The 21270-nt window shown below is 41.5% G+C and overlaps 1 protein-coding gene across 1 annotated transcript in view; it reads right to left on the bottom strand.

Annotated features, from left to right (window-relative positions):
* Positions 1 to 21270, bottom strand: part of INVS (inversin) — a 140408-nt gene that overhangs the window by 7895 nt on the left and 111243 nt on the right. The window contains exons 13-16 of the mRNA XM_084857631.1: positions 19710 to 20011; positions 15217 to 16006; positions 7268 to 7497; positions 4838 to 4921 (exon numbers count right to left, since the gene is read on the bottom strand). Of these exons, the coding sequence (XP_084713757.1) occupies positions 4838 to 4921; positions 7268 to 7497; positions 15217 to 16006; positions 19710 to 20011 (1406 nt within the window). The remainder of the gene's footprint in view (positions 1 to 4837; positions 4922 to 7267; positions 7498 to 15216; positions 16007 to 19709; positions 20012 to 21270) is intronic.

The raw sequence follows: 21270 nt of genomic DNA, 5'->3' as shown, positions 1-21270 counted from the left end.
CTTTGACATGAATTTTGGTATTTTGGAAACAGTCTGAATAAATTCATTTTCCACAGACTATTGTGATTGCTGTATCTACATCACATAAAACATCTCTCAATATTGCTACTAGCTTCCAGGCTCAAGCAAGGCAACTTGCAGCTCTAAAAAGCAAGTGAAGGGAATGGAAACCAAGTCCTATGAGGAACAGTTGAAACAACTTGGTATATTTAGCCTGAAGAGAAGATTAAGGGGAGACATGATAGCCGTCTTCAAATATCTGTCCTGCAGAAGATGGAGCAGAGTTATTTTCTGGTGCTCCAGAGAGCTAGACTAGAACCAAAGGTAGAAATGGCAGGGAAGCAGATTTCAGCTAAGCATTAGGAGAAACTTCCTAATAGTGAGAGCTGTTTGGCAGTGGAACAGACTGCCTCTGGGGGCGGGGGGTCCCCCTTGCTGGAGGTATTTAAGCCAGTGAAGACTGGTGGCTCTGACGTCAGTTGGGCACTGAATCCATTCCAGGTGTCAGAACGCTAAAGGAGCTATCCAAGGTGCAGAGCAGATTTACTGCCCCACTGACATCGGAGCCACCAGCCTCCACTGATTCAAGCAGAGGCTAGACAGCCATCTGTCAGAGATGCTGTAGCTGCATCCTGCATTGAGTCGGGGTGGGCTAGATGATTGCAATGTTTTTTTCCAACCCTATGATCCTATGAAAACTGAAGCAACAAAATTTTCATAACTCTCTACAAAATGTAGCGATAGTTAAAAGCTGTTCTTAAAATTGTCCTTAAACAAACTGGTCACAAACACCACAAAAAATAGTTAACCCCAATATTCAGAGAACTCACAGACAAAGCAAACTTTAATTTCCATAAGCACAGTTAATCGGGATATTCCGTGATGTGGTACTTAACACAATATTTTACACATTCATGTTGCAAGCCATTTTACCTATGACTCTTGAGTGGCTGCCACCTACAGAATTTCCGGTGCAATGACAACTTGTTTATCAGCTTGTATGCAAGTTTCTCTTTTAGAGGTCAGCTGGCGGCACACTTTGAAGTTCACAATCAAAACCTGAAGTGTGTAATCTTGCCAAGCATCTGTGTTGAGGACCCAAAGATCTCTTTAGTTCCTCTATGGATTCACTGGGTGGGTGGTGTTTCCTGTTTCTTTTTCCCAGCCAAATCTCCTTCCATTTCATCAGAGGTGCTCCAGAAGTTTCCCACCCATGTATGAGGAGCAGCTTAGCAGACACTACAATACCTGTGTTTGGGACACTCAGAAGCCTTACCAAGCACTCCATCTGCACACAGGATGGGTGGAGCGCTTGCTAAGGCTCCAACCATTCACACACAGCCCTTAGGATCACAGCATATATAATCTGAGGTTAACACTTGATGCATCTGATGAAGTGGACAGTGTCCATGAAAGCTTATGCCAGAATAAATGTGTTAGTCAAGACTCTTTGTTGTTTTTGCCACAACAAACAAATATAACTACCCCTCTGGAAAGCATATATAATCAAAGCCAAACCTACAGCCAACTGCTTTGCCAAACACTCCTAGTTCTTCCATTGCTTCCCAGCTGCCAGTGTAATCCAACTGTTTCATTTAACACAAACTCAGAGCTTCTACTGCTCTGGTCATTTTACGAGGTGATGCAAGAGGCCCTTTTTGCAATCCAAAAGAAGTGCATTTTGCATTAATTTTAACTGGTTTAGGTTAGGATGTTAAAATCAAACAATAGAGTTCTCCGTTTAACATTCCCCTCTCCCCCATCTAAATACCGATGCTAGCCCACTATGAGCTACATCAGGAGCAGGCAACATGGTGCTCACAGGCACCAATGCACCTTTCTTGGCGCCCACCAAGGTGCCCTACTCCTCCCACTTCTTTTTCATTAACACATTTTCTTATTGCCAGGTGGGATTGCTGTGAAACAGGTTTCTGTTGGTGCTGAAAACTGGTTTCAAATGAGTGTGTTGGGGCTCAGACAATAGGGCAATACCTTTATCAGGGCCAACTAAAATGTCACAAAATAGTAAGCAAGCTTTCGAGCTCTCCAGAAAAAGAGAAGAAGAAAATGTAAGTGAAATTCCAACCAACGGGTTGGATCCAGACAAAAGCTGGATCACCCATGCTGGCAGAAGTGGATTTCCCTGACTCTTCCTTCCCACAGCAGCCACTCCAGGCCCCTGAAAATGCTACACAGAGAGCCAGGAGACCCTGCTGAACGGGGTCATCTGTGGTGTAGCATTGGGGGGGGGGGTTGTCTGCAAAAAGTAGGCACCAGGACCTTCCACGAACAGAGCCCTTCTTCTTGAGGAAGGCAGACTGTGGATCCAACCCTATAGATGTAAGCTTACAGTACCCAGTTGGATTTGCAATTGAACTTCCTTTTCAAAAAGAGGCATCACTATTTTAGTGCTAATCTTTATTCTATGTCACCTCTGAGAGAGGTATCAAGTGGAGTTCATTCTAATGAGCTCTAGAAACATATGCTGAATACACCCCACTGGACAGTAGTTGCTGACAGCTCTGAACTTAAACACACACACACACACACACACACACACCCATTGCAATGCATGAAGGAAAATGTACTGTCATCTTTAGACAGGTCAAAAGCTTCCTGAGTCCCCATCTGGTGAATGAAAGAACCGTTCTGATCAGAGTGGGCAAAATCCCCATCACTGTCTTACTCTCATCACCAAGTTATGAAAAGGTGAAGGCCTCCTGAAATGGCAAACGTCCTCCTACTGAAGCGCGTAGAAAGCCGAGGAGGAGGGAGAATCAAGGGGGGGGGGAGTGGGGAGAACCACATTGAATTAAAATTTGGGAAAATTTTCAGGCCTCTCATAGATGAGCCATTACTGTGTGAAAGTTGGCAGATGAAGATTTCTCTGATAACTCTTTAGGATGATGCAACAAAGAATCTTTCTGTGCATTCAGCACAGAGAAACCTGCCTGTAATTATAACTCAGGTCTGACAGGAAGCCTTTATAAACCAGGAGAGTAGTAACAAGAACAGAGACCAAATCAACATTTCTGCATCAACACGTGGAATTAATACCCTGTTCACCAATTTCATCAAAAGAAATAACTGTATTTTAAAGTAAACATGTGATCTACCAATTTTGCATCATGGCTTACATTTAAAATGAACCAAGCTCTATACTTTACAGACCCATCTATAGCATGCCATTAAGAAATGTTCATCCAGTTTCAAACTGCTACTATCCAATTAACACATTATTTTCTCTTGTTGAGAAATGTTTCCCAGTATTTACAGTTTAATCCAACAGAGTTCAAACTGTTGTTTTTTAAGCAAGGTTCACAGTAGAAATGCATTGTGAACTGAAAGTCCATTACTAAATGGCATGCTTTATTTAGTGTGACTTCTATATAGTTTTATGAACCAGGCAGGCAGGCGGTAAAGTACAGTTGATGGTATGTTGTATTTACTCTTAATCCTTAAAATCAGTACCTTCAAAAGGCTTTATAGATGGGTTTAGAAGATACAAATTGAAAGCCCACAAGTCTCTTTCAATTTGCCTCATTGCGTTTGTGACTTTCCTGCCCCAGGTTCCACCTTTCCCCAGCTTCCTCCTCTGAAACTGAGAACCAACCCCCTCAGGAATGCCTGCTTTTGCTTTGGGACAGCTGTACGCACTGTCCCACAAGCAAGCTTTGGCCCTTTTACCCCCTCTGGGTTCCAGAGAGACTCAATATGCTCAATAGGTTCTCTCAACCCACTGCAGGAGAAGTAATAACGAAAGAGATATAATAAAGGTAGCATAAAATCAGTCAACACGTGGGAAATTGTATTTTTAAAAAATATATATATTTAAAAAACATGAAAAGTTGTAAGTTATTATTACTAATCAAGGCTTGTTCCTAACTTCCTTACCTACTCTACTCTCCTAAAATCCCACACACAAACCCCACTACAAGGCATTGCTTCCACCCTCCCTAAGGCCCTGTCTGACTGAATGGTCAGCTCATCCTTCATATAACCTCAGAATCCTCACACCCACTCAGGCCCCTTCCACCTTTCACTCTCTGTCTGGCATACTATTAACCCTATCTTACCTGCCTTAAATTTAACCATATCAAAACATACATAACAAAATAGGCAGATATTACACTTCCATTCTTTAGTAGTCAATGTTCAGGCTATGGTACGTTTTAAAACAGTGAGAATGGTTAATATCCTAAAGAGCATTAAAAGAGCTGAAGTGAAAGGCTAATATCTTCTGATCATTTAATGAATGGGTCTGATTAATAAAGGGGAGGAAATTAAGTTGGTCTTCTTTTGTTTGGACTATTCTAATCCTAAAGCCTAAAATATACTGTTTTAATTAAGGTAGTCACCTGTTTTGATTTGGGGACAACAGTAATTTTTGTGAACCACCCAGAGAGCTTCAGCTATTGGGCAGTATAGAAATTAAAGAGAGAGAGAGAGAGAGAGAGAGCTTCTGAAAGGGCTGAAATGTTTCCTGCAACTCCACCCCTCCAACCTTGTTTGCTGCCTGTTTGCTGCCTGGGTGTTATTACTTCTTTAAGAACTAAAATCTAGTTACTACATCTCCTTGGGAACAGTGATCCCAGCCATTCAGGATTATATAGTCAGCATGACGTCATCACGCTCACTGTGTAGCCAATCTGATTTGGCTGCGTGATAACATCACAAAGCTTTCTGGATCGACATGTCCTCATTCTAAATGGGCAAACAATTTTGTCCCCTTTCATAGTGCCTGCAAGGGGTTGATTTTGCTGTTGCTGCTGCCCCTCTTTTGGCCAGCCCTAAGTTCAACTTTTAAAGACAGTCAATACACAGGTCTGAACTGTACCTGATAGCATCTGTAGTTCACAAACTTTGTATTTTGAAGAAGGAGGTCTCACTGGATAATACACTCTTCCCTCTTGAGAGCGTCCTTTAAAAACAAGTTTTCAAAATCCATGTATGAACAGATATGCTTGAATTTGTACATCGTTCACTCTTTCTTGCTGTACTCTATTTATAGTAAAAATGTAAATAAGCACCTAACATAATTATGCACAGTATAAAGATAATTAGAATAATTTAGCCTTTTGTTGTCACCCTTGCCCCTAGACTAGCATTTGAAATGGCTTATTGCCTATTTTTGAAGTACACAGAATCACTGTACATATAAATATATTTTTTTCTTTTCTCTGCTGCCAATGCATTCGCTTTATTTACTCATGGAAGTGTAGTGGATTTGCATGGTGACCTGAGTTCTGTATCACCATAATGGAATTAAATGGTGTGATTTTTTTAAAAAAGTTCTTCCAAAATGTATCAGGAAATATCTTTGAGGCTAAGAACTAAGCCATACAAACAACAAATTGGAAATGGTCATATCAACCTTGTCCCCCTCTCACAGTCGGTGAGCAAAACCAAGAATTCTAAAGGAAATATACATGTGAACAACCAAGATTTTCTAAGGGTAAAGTAAGAGGGTTAGGAGGGGAGCCACTAGCTGTTTAAAATCTTATTATGTGTCATATGGGGACGGCAATATTTTCAGTCTACAAACAAGTCCAGCTTTACCACTCTTCTACAGGTGCATGGAAAAGTTGGGAAACACAAGAACATAATGACATTCTTACCCAGATGGTTCTAGGCCTCGGCTAGAGATGAGTGTTCTCCCATGTAGATACATACACTATCCGATAAATTTTAATTTTAAATTTTAAAGCATCTAGAGCCATGGCTCCTGGTAATTTGAAACCCCCCCATACGCAGCCATGCTACCAATGCAGATTCTGCTTGGCACACTGCTGCTTGATACTGCTTACATCTCATCTCTCTTTAGCCTTCAACTGCTTTAGACTTCAACTGCTTGGGAGGGCCACTCAGTAGAAGAGTACATGCCTTTCATGCAGAAGGTTGCTAACTCAATCCCCAGCATCTCTAGTTAAATTGATCTCAGGTAGCATGGCAACGAACGACCTCTGCCTGACACCTTGGAGAGCCACCGCTAGTTAGATTAGATAATTCTGGGCTATATGGACCAATGGTCTGACTCAGTATATGGCAGCTTCATACATTCAGATGCTTGCAATGCTTTACTATTAGAATCTCTTCCTGCATCCACTATCAATGGGTTATTGCAGCCTTCCACTACATGGTGCCCTCCAGATGTTTTGGACAGCAACTCCTGGCATTCCTGATCATTGGCCATGCTGGCAGGGGTTGATGGGTGGTGAAGTCAAAGACATCTGGGGGGGCACCAGGTTGGGGAAGGCTGAGTTACTATTTAACAATTCAGTCGCAAATGTTTTAATTTAAATCAACTTCCCAAACTACACTTTTTTAAAAAAAAAGTCAAGTGTTTATAGTGCAAACAACAACGGGCGAAAGAGTGTTACAGCAGGGCTTAGCACAGAATCATGGTTAAAAGGCAATTGTAGAAAAGGCCTCTTATGTTGTCCTATGGAAATATCACTCTTGATTATCTGATAACGGAGAGGTTCTCAATATCTTTTAAGCTGAGAAGAACCTCTGTACTATAAAATATATGTGCTGTAGAAAAACACTAATGCTAAGGTAAATAATAGGCATGACAATGTTTTGTAACAACACACTTCTGAATACTAGTGTGTAAACACAGAAGAAATGCCTTGCAAGATTAGACCAAATTCTTTCTAGTCCAGTTTTCCATTTCTAACAGTGGATATCCCCAAAGGTTCTGAAAGTTGATAGATAGGCTTAAAGCTAAGCATGATGTTGATGGCCATCCGAATGATCTGCCCACATCATCTAATAAGAGATACATTGAGCATGGGTATTTATTTAATAATCACGGCCAATACCGGTGATCATAGAATCATAGAATAGCAGGGTTGGGAGGGGCCTATAAGACCATTGAGTCCATCCCCCTGCTCAATGCAGGAATCGAAGTCAAAGCATCCCTGACAGATGGCTGTCCAGCTTCATCTTCAATGCTTCCAGTGTGGGAGAGCCCACTACCTCCCTAGGTAATTGGTTCCATTGTATAGCTCTCCAGGTTAATTTGTATTTAATGCAGTAATATTTTGAACAACAATAATTTTATAGTACTTTAGAATGTTCAAATCTCTTCAAATTACATTATCACAGTATTTTCATGTGCATGAAGAAATGTATTGCCAAATCTGGTGGATTTGTGAAGCTATATTTCATTACAACCTTTAAGAAAACATTTAAACTGGAAAAGATTGTCAATAAATTAATCCTTAACTCTCCCAAATAAGCACTCAACAACAAGCATTCTTACCATATATCTGCTTCAGGGTGGATGGCTTTTGTGTGGAGTTTACACCTGAGTTGCTTTTGGTGATGGACTTTACGTTTTTGCTGGAGGTAACTGTTTTCAAAGGGGTACGATTCAACTGCTTGTTCCAAGTGACCTCAATGCAAAAAGCAGCTGTTTCTTGTCGCCATTTATCTTCCTCGCATTGTTGCTTAACACTAAAAAGCTGAAGGAACTGCCTTCTTAACTGGTAGCTGGATGGAGAAAGGAAAGGGGAGAAATGCCTGTTTTATGTGACCTCTTTTCAGTTCCAGAGTTTTCCATGAACCACATTGTGAATAACTGGGAAAACAAAATTTCCCCTTAGTGGGATCACTTTTCTCTGTAGAAGTTAAAGGTTTCTTCATAAAAGAAAATAAGGCCTGAGTTAAATTCTAGATGCATCCATTAATTTGAGAACCTAATACTAAACTACACACATTGCAGGCATGGAGAGTAGAAACAATACCCACAATACAAGACTGGTTAGATAAATTGTGGGACTTTGCTTCAATGGCAAAATTAGCAAATTGCATCAGGATGAAAAAAGAGAGACAGACAAAGCTGGGATAAATTTACAGTTAATTGGATATGCTTTATTGATTTCTGTAAAAATAATATGTCTTACCTAAATATACAGTTCTTCTCAGCCATTTAAAATGATTTGTAGGTGTACAAAGAATCTGAGTGAAATAACAATTTAAATATGATATAAATCCATTTGAAATTTGATGTTATCAGGATGCAATCCTATGCATATTTGGACAGAAAAAGCTGGCTGGGGAATGCTGGGAATTGTAGGATTTTTTTCTGTCTCAACATGCATAGGACTGTGCCGTGTGTGTGTGTGTATTCTTTTGGAATAATTTCTTTCTTACAAAATATATATGGAGCAATTGATATATGAACTTTGTATAAGTTCATGTTTTCGATTTAGAAAAATCAACTTTTTTTGTTGTACATTTTGTTTTGCTCTTTCTGTTTTGGCAAAAATGAAAAGATTTATCCTGGCTATGCACCACCACAGAGAACGCTCCTTCACAGACAAGTAGTTCAGCCCCACGCACCATTTTTTTTTCCATTTGTTCGTTCTTTCAGAAATCTAACCTCTGGGACAAACTCTCCCCACCCCAACCCCCAGATATGCATTTTACCCTTTCTGTTCCCCACCAATATTTTTTCTGGTGCTACCACTGAAGGAAATGCTAAAATTCCAGAGGAAGTCAAGATAAGAACTGAGACAACACAGACCAGTAACCCATATTCAAACAGAAGAAAATGATCCCTGTAAATACTAGAGAATGATAGTGATGTTAAGAGCCAGAACTGTCCATCCGCCCTGGGTTTTGGTACTTACTGCTGGATATTACAGAGTTTCAGAGAAACAGGACCAGCATTTCATAATGGTGTTCAGTGTTTTACAGAAAATGCACACTAAGTTTGTATGCAGGTTGCATAATTTCTCCTGCTCTCACAACTGAAGGAACAGAAAAATAGTCCTTATATTTCTTCTTCCCAAATTTTGTTGCAATGAATATTGAAGTAGTATACAAGCCTTTGAGACCTGGGACCCACTTTTAATCCCAACATGCAGCATAGACCAATTTGTAGGATTTTTTTAATCCACATATGTCCATTGAGGATTATCATCAGCGATATGCATAGTCAACTGGGATGAGTAAGAATTGCCTCCAGGTGACTAGAGAGGTTATTTGGACTTTTGTGGGCAGGCAGGCTAGAATTTGGGGGACTGGGGGGTGCTATTAATATTTGCAGAATTTTTGCAAGGCTGTACTCATCATTCTCTTAATCTTTGTGCTTTTTTTCATCCTCTGTCTTCCCACCTCCCTGCCCCCTCCTCTCTGTTATTCTTTCAAAAGTTCTTAACATAAAGAAAATGGTGTAATATCAGTATAAGAAAATGGTGGTACAATGGTGTTACTTCCTCTTCCTATGGTTATGGTTCACATCCCTTGTGGATCACCATTTAAGACCAGCGAACTAGAGGAATTTCTCTTTTAGATCCCTCAAGGTCAAATAAGGGCAACTAATTACTTAATTTAATCCAAAATATCTCCATCTAGGTAGGATGAATGCTAGTTTCCTGTTAAGTACATTTCACTGTTTAACACTTCTTCAGGAATTAGAACTTTTCCGTGTAACAGGACACCAATTCTAACTTATTTAAAGCTGTGCCTGCACCTGTTTTCCCCACAACATATCCTGGGAGCAACTGGTACAGTCCTTGTTTCATTCTGATCAGGACTCCATTTCCTGGTTTTGTTGCAGGGATGTCATTAAATATGTGGACAATGTGGTTAGGGTCTTTCCCATCAGTGGATCAACTTAGGCAAATCCATCCTCCCAGATTTGGCAGGGTAGAAGGACAACTGAGCCAGAGTTCCAACACTCGTTCTCAAATCAGGTGGCAAGTGCTAAATGTAGCAGATAGCCCTCTACATCTCTTGATTTGGAAAAGAAGTGGCAGCTGGGAAATGGACATGCAGTAAACTAAACTTCTGGTCTAGCAACTTGCATCGGTGAATGTGGGTAAAAAAGTCATCAGCTAAAGCTCATCTCAATGGGAAAGGTGCCTGAACTGAGAATATGCTGGCAGAGAGGCCTTTAGCTGACACTACTCCCAGCTGGTACAGAGGAATGGAACCATCTCTAGGTCTAGGATGTGTACAGTCCAGTCCATGTTTAATCATGGACAAGATGGATGCTGCCAAGGCATTTAGGGTGCCACCACCCTGCCTCAATCGCGGAAGTTCACGTGGCATCCAGATGTTGATTTTTTTCACTCATAGCCCCCTCCCCCCGGTCCCATCACTTAGTTACTGCTTCTTTTATCTTTTTCCTTAATGCCTGCTGATTGCTGGTGTCATGGTCCCAAGTGTCATGTCACCACTGGAATCATCTTCAGAGGAGGAGCCAGAACTTTCAGAGCCAGTTGGCCCCTCAGGAGATCCTGGAACTAGCCAAGATGGGCTGGGCCCCTCAGGAGTGATGCCTTTGAATCTGCCTCCAAGAGAGGCACAGAGCTCAACTTCTGAGGCAGCCACAGTAGGAAGGTGGCCAGGCGAAGGAGTGCTCGCTTACGGAAGAGGACTTTTCATGAGTTGGGCCCTCCTCATGAGGTGGACATCTGACAAGCCTCTAACGTGATGCAGCTGAGCACTGGGTGGAGCTCTTGTAGCTCTAGCTATATTAGCTCTCACAGGTAACTTGAGAGCTGCTGGGAAAATGCCTCTGCTATCTCTAGTGTCTGCTCTCTTGCCCTGTGCTACTGACTCTTAGACTGCTCCTGGACTGTGTATGATAACTTACTACTTAACTGTGCTTTGACCTTTGATTGTATCATGACCACTTCTGCCTTAGCCTGAACCCCGTTGGACTGAAACCTGTGTGCTTGACCATTTGCTTCCCAAATTCACTACTCCATTGTATACTGTCCAGTATTTGCTTGCACCCAGTTGTTTTCCCGGCCAAATTGAAGGTGTTGGTTTTGACCTTTAAAACCCTATACATTTCCGGCCCAGCCTATCTCAAGGAGCGCCTCCAGCAACACCAGACAGGCCATTCAACAAGATCAGCCTGGAATGGCCTTCTCTCTGTCCCATCAGCCAGGACAGCTAGGCTGCTGAGGATGAGGGAGAGGGCTTTCTCTGTGGTGGAACTCCACCATGCCCCGTCTTTAATGAGCTTCCACATTGAAAACATGGTTGTTCAGGCAGGCATTTGGGGTGGGTTAGGGTATTTTTAGACAATGTTTTAATGTGTAATTTTACTGTTTTAAATTGTACTGTTGTACATCGCCCAGAGTGGCTGGGTGACCAGCCAAATGGGTGATTAAGAAATTTAATAAATAAATAAATAAATAAATAATTTAATTAATAAATAAAAAGAGCCAGGACTAGAGCAGGGCAGCTAGTGCTAGGAGACTTTCAACTGGAAGCATCCTGAATGCATATCATGTGTGGCTTGACTCACTTTCTTGAGATATTTGATCTGAATGTAGCTTAGTTCCAGTATTCTGGAACACAGTTATTATGGACTGTGCTGATCTGCAGTGGCTTGATGTCATGTGTGGATGGTATTACTTGGCGGCAGGGGACTTGTAAGCACATGGGAGAGCTGTACACTGGATTGTCCATAGGCTCTGCCTCTTGCCACACCCTGCCAGCCCTTGCCTGTCCTGACCCACCAGGCCTTACGTCTCAACCTGTCTGCCCTCCTTTATGGGAGTGGCTTGACAGGGTGAAAGAAATTTGTAGCCCTCTCCCTTTATTTATCTACTACTGTGGGCAAGAATCCCTTAGAAGAAATGGAGTAGCACTCATCGTCAACAAAAGGGTGGGAAAAGCAGTACTGGGGTACAATCTTAAAAACGATAGAATGATCTCAGTACGAATTCAAGGCAAACCACTCAACATCACAGTAATTCAAGTCTATGCCCCAACCACTGATGCCGAAGAAGCTGAGGTTGATCGGTTCTATGAAGACCTACAACACCTTCTAGAACTAATACCAAAAAAAGATGTCCTCTTCATCATAGGGGATTGGAATGCTAAAGTAGGAAGTCAAGAAATCACCGGGATAACAGGCAAGCATGGCCTTGGAGTACAAAATGAAGCAGGACAAAGGCTAATAGAGTTTTGCCAAGAGAACACACTGATCATAGCAAACACGCTTTTCCAACAGCACAAGAGGTGACTCTACACATGGACATCACCACATGGTCAATATCGAAATCAGATTGATTATGTCCTTTGCAGCCAAAGTTGGAGAAGCTCTATACAGTCAGTCAAAACAAGACCTGGAGCTGACTGTGGCTCAGATCATGAGCTGCTTCTTGCAAAATTTCGTAGGATGAAGAACGTAGGGAAAACCACTAAACCATTCAGCTATGACCTAAATCATATCCCTTCTGAATATACAGTGGAGGTGACGAATAGATTTCAGGGATTAGACCTGATAGACAGAGTGCCTGAGGAACTATGGATGGAAGTCTGTAACATTGTTCAGGAGGCAGCAACTCAATCCATCCCAAAGAAAAAGAAATGCAAGAAAGCAAAGTGGCTGTCTGATGGAGGCTTTACAAGTAGCTGAGGAAAGAGGGGAAGCGAAAAGCAAGGGAGAAAGGGGAAGATGAATGCAGAGTTCCAGAGAATAGCAAGGAGAGACAAGAAGGCCTTCTTAAATGAACAATGCAAAGAAATCAAGGAAAACAACAGAATGGGAAAGACTAGAGATCTCTTCAGGAAAATCGGAGATCTCAAGGGAACGTTTTGTGCAAAGACGGGCATGATAAAGGACAAAGAAGGCAGGGACCTAACAGAAGCAGATGAGATTAAGAAGAGGTGGAAAGAATACACAGAAGAACTATACAGGAAAGACTTTAATGTCCCTGATAGCGATGATAGTGCAGTCACAGAACTTGAGCCGGATATCCTAGAGAGCGAACTCAAGTGGGCCTTAGGAAACATTACTAACAACAAAGCTAGCGGAGATGGCAGTATTCCAGCTGAGCTATTTAAAATCCTAAAAGATGATGCTGTTAAAGTGCTGCACTCAATATGACAACAAATATGGAACACTCAACAGTGGCCACAAGACTGGAAAATGTCAGTTTACATTCCAATTCCAAAGAAGGGCAATGCCAAAGAGTGTTCAAACTACTGTACAATTGCGCTCATTTCACATGCCAGCAAGGTGATGCTCAAAATCCTACAAGCTAGGCTTCAGCAGTATGTGAACCGAGAACTACCGGAAGTACAAGCGGGGTTTCGAAGAGGCAGAGCAACTAGAGATCAAATTGCCAACATTCGCTGGATCATGGAGAAAGCAAGAGAATTCCAGAAAAACGTCTATTTCTGCTTCATTGACTACGCTAAAGACTTTGATTGTGTGGATCACAACAAACTGTGGCAAATTCTGAAAGAGATGGGGGTACCAGACCACCTTACCTGTCTCCTGAGAAACCTGTACGAAGGTCAAGAAGCAACAGTAAGAACCAGACATGGAACAACCAATTGGTTCAAAATTGGGAAAGGAGTACGACAAGGCTGCATATTGTCGCCCTGCTTATTTAACTTATATGCAGAGTATATCATGAGAAACGCTGGGTTGGATGAATCACAGGTCGGAATAAAGATTGCACGGACAATTATCAACAACCTCAGATACGCAGACAATACCACCCTAATGGCAGAAAGCGAAGAGGATCTAAAGAGCCTCTTGCTGAGGGTGAAAGAGGAGAGTGCAAAAGCTGGTTTGAAACTCAACCTTAAACAAACGAAGCTCATGGCATCTGGCCCCATCACTTCCTGGCATATGGAAGGGGAAGAAATGGAAGCGGTGACAGATTTTATTTTCTTGGGCTCTAACATCACCGCAGACGGTGACTGTAGCCATGAAATTAAAAGACACTTGCTCCTTGGGAGGAAAGCTATGGCAAACCTAGACAGCATAGTAAGAAGCAGAGACATCACCTTGCTGACAAAGGTCCATCTAATCAAAGCTATGGTTTTCCCAGTAGTAACGTATGGCTGTGAGAGCTGGACTATAAGGAAGGCTGAGCGCCGAAGAATTGATGCTTTCGAACTGTGGTGCTGAAGAAGACTTACAAATCCCCTGGACTGCAAGGAGGTCAGATCAGTCAATCCTAAAGGAAATCAACCCTGAATGCTCATTGGAAGGACAGATACTGAAGCTGAAGCTCAAATATTTTGGCTACCTAATGCGAAGAGAACATTCTCTGGAAAAGACCCTGATGCTGGGAAAGACTGAAGGCAAAAGGAGAAGGGGACGGCAGAGGATGAGATGGCTAGATAGCATCACTGATGCAATGAATATGGACTTGAGCACGCTCCGGGAGAGAGTGCAGGACAGGAAGGCCTGGCGTGCTATGGTCCATGGGGTCACGAAGAATCGGACATGACTCAATGACTGAACAACAACAACAACCCTTTTCTCAAGATGCTGGCTGCCACTGCACAGCAAGATCTGCATCCATCTTTCCTGGCCAAGAGAGGGGAGGGATGCTGATCCTCTTGCCAGTCACCTCTTTTAAATTAGCAATTGCCATCTTAAAGAAGGTGGTGGTCTGCAGTGTGATCTCTTCCCCTCTCTTGGCAACCAACATGCCAAGGGAATGGAAGGGATCACATGCCATAATGCTTGGCACCAAACGCTATTTTTCATGAGGAGTGGGGGCTTGTCATTGGCAGGAGCTTTCCCTCCTTGGAAACTTTCACACCAGAAGTAAAAAAAAATGTATTATATTATTACTTTATGCAACGTTTAGCTCATCATAGATAGTTTGTTAAGAACACATGTCTTGTATTATTTCCTTCAGGAATCCTCCTCACTTCCATCCCCTGCATTCCTCTATGAAGCTGGTCTTTTTTCTATTCTTATTAGATTCTTGTTTCCCACACTACATCCTCCTTTTCATGTTTTAATCCCATACCATTTGCTCATCCATCTAACATCTGCATTGTTACTATCTACCATTCTCCTGCCCATTTCTCTTCCTTTCTCTCTGACTTTGATTTTTGACTCTCGGCTAGTCAGCTTTTATGCACTTAATATAAATACCGCTGCTGCTAATAACAGTAGTCTCCCCTCTGAGATTGGGAGACATGCACCCTTCACTGACATGTCCTTTTAACATGTGAAATGGCTAGAAGATGACAAGAGGCATGCTAATGCATCGAACACAGTGACTAGCTTTTTGACTATCCTGCCTGTTGCAGGCCTCCCTCCACCGTGCTTCATGCACCAACCCTTGGCATCATGTCACTCAAAGTAAACCAAAATGTCAAGTATAACTACAGTTGTATATGAGATGCTAAGCCTCATGATGAAATGTTAAATAGTAATTAAAAAGACGTTAAGTTAAAAAAGAAGAAATAACAAAGTGTCCCTACCTTCTCCAAGCCCTCTGAATAACGTATGCAGCACAGTTCTTCTTCCGGAAGAGCTCTTTCCTTGCCCTTTCCTTCTCTATTATCTGCATCCGGATTTCTAATGGGACAGGTTCAGCGTTTCCACTCTTGTGCTGAACAAAGCACGATCGATCCTCAGAATTCCTGGATGACATTAGAGTTTGCCTGTCCAGTTTTGCATTGTCTGGATGGCCAGTGTCTGCTATCATTCTGTTGGACATAAGCCTCATAGTCCTTGCATTGTTGGCCGGCAAAGGACAGGCCTTTTTATTTGTCACCTTGTTGGTTTGTGTAATAGCAGCAACTGTGATGTTCAAACTTGCCACTTTGGCACTGCCAGGCCTGCTGGAGCCAGCTGGGGACCATCTCTCATCATTTAACTCTTTGCTTCTTGCTTTCAGCTGCTGTGGGTTGCCTTTAAGTGCCATTTCACACTGTCTCGGATTCCTTGTGCTTCCATTAGTGCAGTTACTTTTCTGAATACAAGCTGCTGATCCTTCACAATGGTTCACATCGTTTATTGACTGACTTAGATTTTCTGATTTCTCCCCGGAGCTGGCAGCTTTACTGTTGGAATCGTGCCTTTTCCTGGCATGCTTAAAGGTGCCATTTGTTCTTGCAGTAGGCTCCTTGTGTTTTTTACCATCCCTGTCTGAGGCAGCAGTTAGAGCTTGATGCTTTGCTTCAGCCTCATGCCTAGACCCATCATTGTCCTTCCTGGAATGGGAAGGGACACTGGCAGACTTGCTTTTGATGTTTGCCCTGGATACCTCTAGAGAGAGAGAGATAAGCTGAAAAAGAATTCTAATTTCCTAACAAGAATTTGTCAGATTGACACATTTTGAGACACAATATAGTTATGATATATGAAACAGCTTAATTGTATTTAAATTGAACTGTTTTGGAAGTTAACTTACATTTTACTACATAATCCATAAATAGCAAAAATAAACAGGCAATAGAAATTAGAAAATAAAACATGCAAGAGGCTAAATCTGTTCTATGTACACCTTTCTAGTAAGGATTTCATGCATGACTCTTGTCCATATACCGGCAAATCTAATTGCTGCCTAGCACAAAACTGAATTTTTCCAACTAGTTGGAGATCTCAATCTACATTATAGAATTTGTTTCAGTATACAACAGAAGAATCATGCAATCATATATTCTTGCTGTTGAACTGAACTTTTTCACTAGTATGTTCACATTTGATGAGCTGACTATCCTGTTATCCTCATCTAACCCCTCCACATAATTCTGTGCCCTCCCAGCTTCTAGTTGCTATCTCCCCTGCCATTATCCATCCTCCCCACATTATCCTCCTCCCTCCTCTGGCTCGTTCCTTTCAGCATTCAAACCCAGCACTCTTTCCCTCTTCTCAAAAAAACATTCCTTGACCCATCCTCCCTCTTCAACTATTGCCAAATTTCTCTTCTTCCCTTAACCTTCAGACACCTGGAGTATGCTACTTACTCCTGCTGTCTCAATTTTCTCTCCTCTATTTTGGATTCCCTCCGATCTGTCTTCTGCTACCTATACTCCACTGAAACTGCCCTCAAAATGACCTCCTCACTATCCAATCCAAAGGCCTCTACTCCGTCCTCATTTCCAACCTTTCGATACAATTGATCACTCTCTTCTGCTTCATTCCCTGGGGCTCCATGATTCTGCCCTTAGCTGGTGCTCTTCCTATCTATCTAATTCCCCTCTGCTTTCCTTCTCCACACTGGGGTCCCTCAGAGCTTTGTACTTTGCCATCTACTAATATCTCTATATACTTTGTTCCTGGGTAGCCTCATCACTACTTACGGCTTTCTGGACCACCTATACACTGATGACACCGAGCTCTACCTCTCCACCCTCAATTTTTCACCCTTCATCCAACCGCACATCTTCGACTGCCTGTCGTATATTTCTGTTTGGATCATCATCGTCTTAACTCCGTATATCCAAGACCAAATTTCTCATCTTTCCTATCAAGCCCTCTTTTCCTTGTTGTTCTTATTGACAACATCACCATTCACCTTGCTGAATCAGGTAAAACTCTTTGGTTTTCTCTTTGACTCTTATCCCTTCTTTGTCCCCCACCCAATTCAGTCCATCAACAAATCATGTTGCTTCTCCCTTTACATTACAAAAATATGGCCCTTCTTCTCTGTTCCTTCAGCGAGCACACTTGTCCATGCTCTGGTCATCTCTAACCTTGACTAACATAATAATCTTTTCTTCAGTGTTCCATTGTCTCACCTTCATCCACTCTGATGCTCAAATTATTCACCTCTCGTCTTTCTGACTCCACTTCTTAAATCCCTTCACTGGCTTTCTGTCTGCTCCCAAGCCCTGCACAAGCTTCAACCCCCCCCCCCCAATAGCCTTGCCCTTCCTTATTTCTTCCTGTGACCATTGCTGATTCAGCTCCACTGCACTCAGTCATCCAAAGGTCTCCTGCTGTACTTATTTTTTATTTGCTCCCTTTATGCCTGGAACTGCCTCCCAGAATGTCTCCACACAACCACTTGTCTTATTTCCTTTAAGTCCCTCCTCAAAGCTCATCTTTTCCAGGAAGCCTTTGGAACATCCCAGTAGTCCCTATACCTTATAATTGTAACAACCCAAAGTAAGTGTAATTAAAATAGTAACATATAAATAATAAAACAACATATTCTTCCCCTGCTTAACCATGCCTCCATTTCCCCTTTCCTCTGTTTCACTGTGTTTATTTTAGCTTGTAAGCCCCTTGGGGACAGGGACTCATTGTACCTGTTCTTTGTAAAGTGCCATGTACATAGATGGCTATAAAAATAATGATAACATTACCACAGTGGGCTCGGCAGAGATGTCATGGCTCTCCTGGCTGCCATTGGTTTAACCATTTTGATATAATAGTGGGGTTGGATAACCTAATACTAAGCACTAAGTGCTAAAGAAACTTGGATAACCTTAGAACTGAAATTCAATTAGCAATTTTCATAAAATTAAAATATGTAAGTATTGCCTACATGGTATGGCTTTTAAACTACACTTTTAATAGTTAGGCTTTTATAGGTTTGGATTCTTCCACTGTCCATATGTTCCCTCTTTGTCTGTAGTAACTGATATAGTTGCCACAGCAGAGGTAGGCAACTTATAGCCCTCCAAATGTTTTGGACTACAACATCGAACAGCCCTAGTCAACATAGCCAATCGTGAAGGATGATTGGAGCTATAGGCCAAAAACATCTGGAGGGCCACAATTTGCCCACCCCTGTGCTACAGGTTCCACAGTCAGAATTTAGGGGTGAAGACCGTTCTAGTAAAAAAACAAAACTTCCAGCAAATTCTCAAGCTGTAGTGTGAGCTGAGCTTTTCCCCAACTTTACAACTGAAATGGCTGATGGGTCCACGAGAAAACTGAATTCTGGCTTACTATCAGTCTTGCCGCTTCCCCATACTTTATGTGAGATGTCAATTTTTAATTTTGTTAAGTGCCACATAAACATTCATGCATTGATCTACCCATGAGCCACCTTATCAATTAAAATGTAGGAAACTTCTTTTTAAAGTACAAAACTGCTGCAGGCATCAGAGTAGGGGAAGGTTCCATCGTGAGGGCCAGCCAATCAGCACCATGCTTTAAACTTACAGAACCATGACTTTTCTTTGAGAACTCAGTCCTGAGAGGAATAGGTATATTTTAACTAAATGTGGCAAGGGTGCTTCCACAGAAGCCTCACTGTTCCAAAACATTATAGACTTCTTTATCCCAAATGAAGTTGATGCCCCTAAGAAACTGGGTACCAAGAAGTCTCTGGAATGTTAAAATATAAAACTAAAGAGCTTAAACACAGAAGACAGCCAAGTGCATTACTGAATGGATTAATCATGTGCACCAGAAACTATATAAGAATTTAGAGAAGGCATCCAAGTGATCATATATAAATTAATTATATTTAATCATACTATTCTTATATGATAATAATTAAATGAAAGTAGTTACAATTGAGCATATACATACAAGGTTCTCCTGAAGAAATATCATTTGTATCACCAAAAGCCATGACAAAGACCATCCTTTGCAAGACTTGAAATAACAGAAAAATAAATGGGAAGCAAATCCACAGTTATGGGAATGCCTGGACTGAGCATCACCCTCCTTAGGTGTTAAGGTGGCTATAAGGGAGCCAGGGGTTTTAGCCAAGGGACTCTGGCTTCTTACACGGCAGCTTTCTGGAGGTGGGAGCTGTTGGCTTGCTCTCTGCTATGTTGCAGTGCAGGAACTGCAGAAGGCAAGGGAATGGTGCTGCAGCTACTAACTCAGCACAGTCAGATGTCAAAATAAGGTACCAGCTGGTCCTGTAAAGCAGCAGACTTTGGCCTGACTCCTGAACCTCAATAACTCATTGCTTAGACACAGACAGAGCTGTTCTTAAGACTGTCCATCCCTGCTTGCCACAGGACCACCAGTCCCGACAAAAGGCAATGTAGAGATTGCAAACCTGATTTTCTTTTGTGATCTTCACCAACAAGCAGCTCTGTGGAATGGCACTTGTTCTTCACAGCAACTTTGTTTGGCAAGACAGTGGCTGAGCTTCTCTTGCTTTTGCCTGGCTGGTTTTGAGACATGCTACCAGAGGGAGGCCTTTTACCATGCTGAATAGGGCGCTGTGGAGTGTGAAGACTTGTGTGACACCTCTCTGTCTCTGAAAGATCCTGCTGCTGCACTTGGACCTTGTCACTGTTGGAATTCTGTTCTTTCTGCAGCTCTGTGGCTTTCCTTCTATTTTCTTCCTCACGTTTCCTGTAATCAATGTTTGTAAAGTTAAAAGCTCATGAAAACTGTTTGGAACACATCACTGCAAGGCTCTCCTTAAAATGTGAGAACTTGCAAAAACAAATGAACACCAATATCTTACTTGTACCCCATCTTTCCTTCAACAGGCTTACCCATGGTTAGAGATGTAAATATTTCCAGAAACTTTGAAGCCATGGGGAAAAAAACCCTTTTATTCCTGTTTTTTCTGGGAAAACATGGAGATGGGGGGGGGGGAATGAAAAATAAGCAATACTTATTTTTAAACACTCTTTGCAGATTTAAGGCACTTTGTTGCTTTATGATAGCCTTCCCCAACCTGGCTTCCTCCAGATATTTTAGACTTCAGCTCCTATCAGCCTCAGATATGATGGCCAATGATCAGGAATGCTGGCCATTGTAGACCAAAACATTTGTAGGGCACCAGGTTGAGGAAGGCTGCTTTAGGAATGTAAGGCAGCCTTGATGTTCCTGAAGTTATATACCATGGTTTGCTCATAAATTATGATATGGTGACTCTGTTCACATGTTAGGAAATGGAACATGACTTGGAACATCCAAAAATGTCTATCAGTAAAAAATACATGGGAGCAATAATTTTTATAAGAAATGACTATGCTGAGATTCTTAGAGAGAGAATTTAAAAAAGCCATGGTTTCATTATTTCCAGATATTTCCATCTCTATTCTTTCTATAAAAGTCTTATTACATAGTTTTTAGAAATCATTTGAGGGGCACTAAAGGCTTGGTAACAGTGTATAAACACTTTGTCTTAAATTCTAAAAGAAAATATTTCATAATCCAAAGCTGTTCAATTTTTCCAATTTTTTGAAAAAAACAAAACAAAAATGGTCCTTGGGGGAAAAAATGCAGAGAAAACATTTTTCTTTTTTTAAAAAAATACTTTTTATTCTATTTTTTATCTTTATAAATGAAATAAACAATACAACAACCCAGTCATTATCTACAGTTTCCAACAATACAGTATTCTTAAGAGGACACAGCAATAAGGAGAAAAGAAAAGGAAAAAAAAGAGAAAGGAAAAAATCAGAAGAAATAAAAGGAAGAGGAAAGCAGGAGAGGAAAAGAAAAAAAATCAAAAAGTTACTTCAAAGGATTAAATTTAAAATACATTACACACAAACTTCAAGTATCATTCTATTTAAAAATTATACCTATATCTTCGCCAATATTACACTTCAATACAGCATAGGTAATCAACCTTAAATTTCAATATCATATCATCA

This window comes from Heloderma suspectum, chromosome 5, assembly GCF_057233095.1.
Source record: "Heloderma suspectum isolate Gila_16-S chromosome 5, 16-S_ref, whole genome shotgun sequence".
Taxonomy (NCBI): domain Eukaryota; kingdom Metazoa; phylum Chordata; class Lepidosauria; order Squamata; family Helodermatidae; genus Heloderma; species Heloderma suspectum.
Note: the sequence above shows the minus strand (reverse complement) of the source record. Positions and strands in the feature narration are given on the sequence as shown.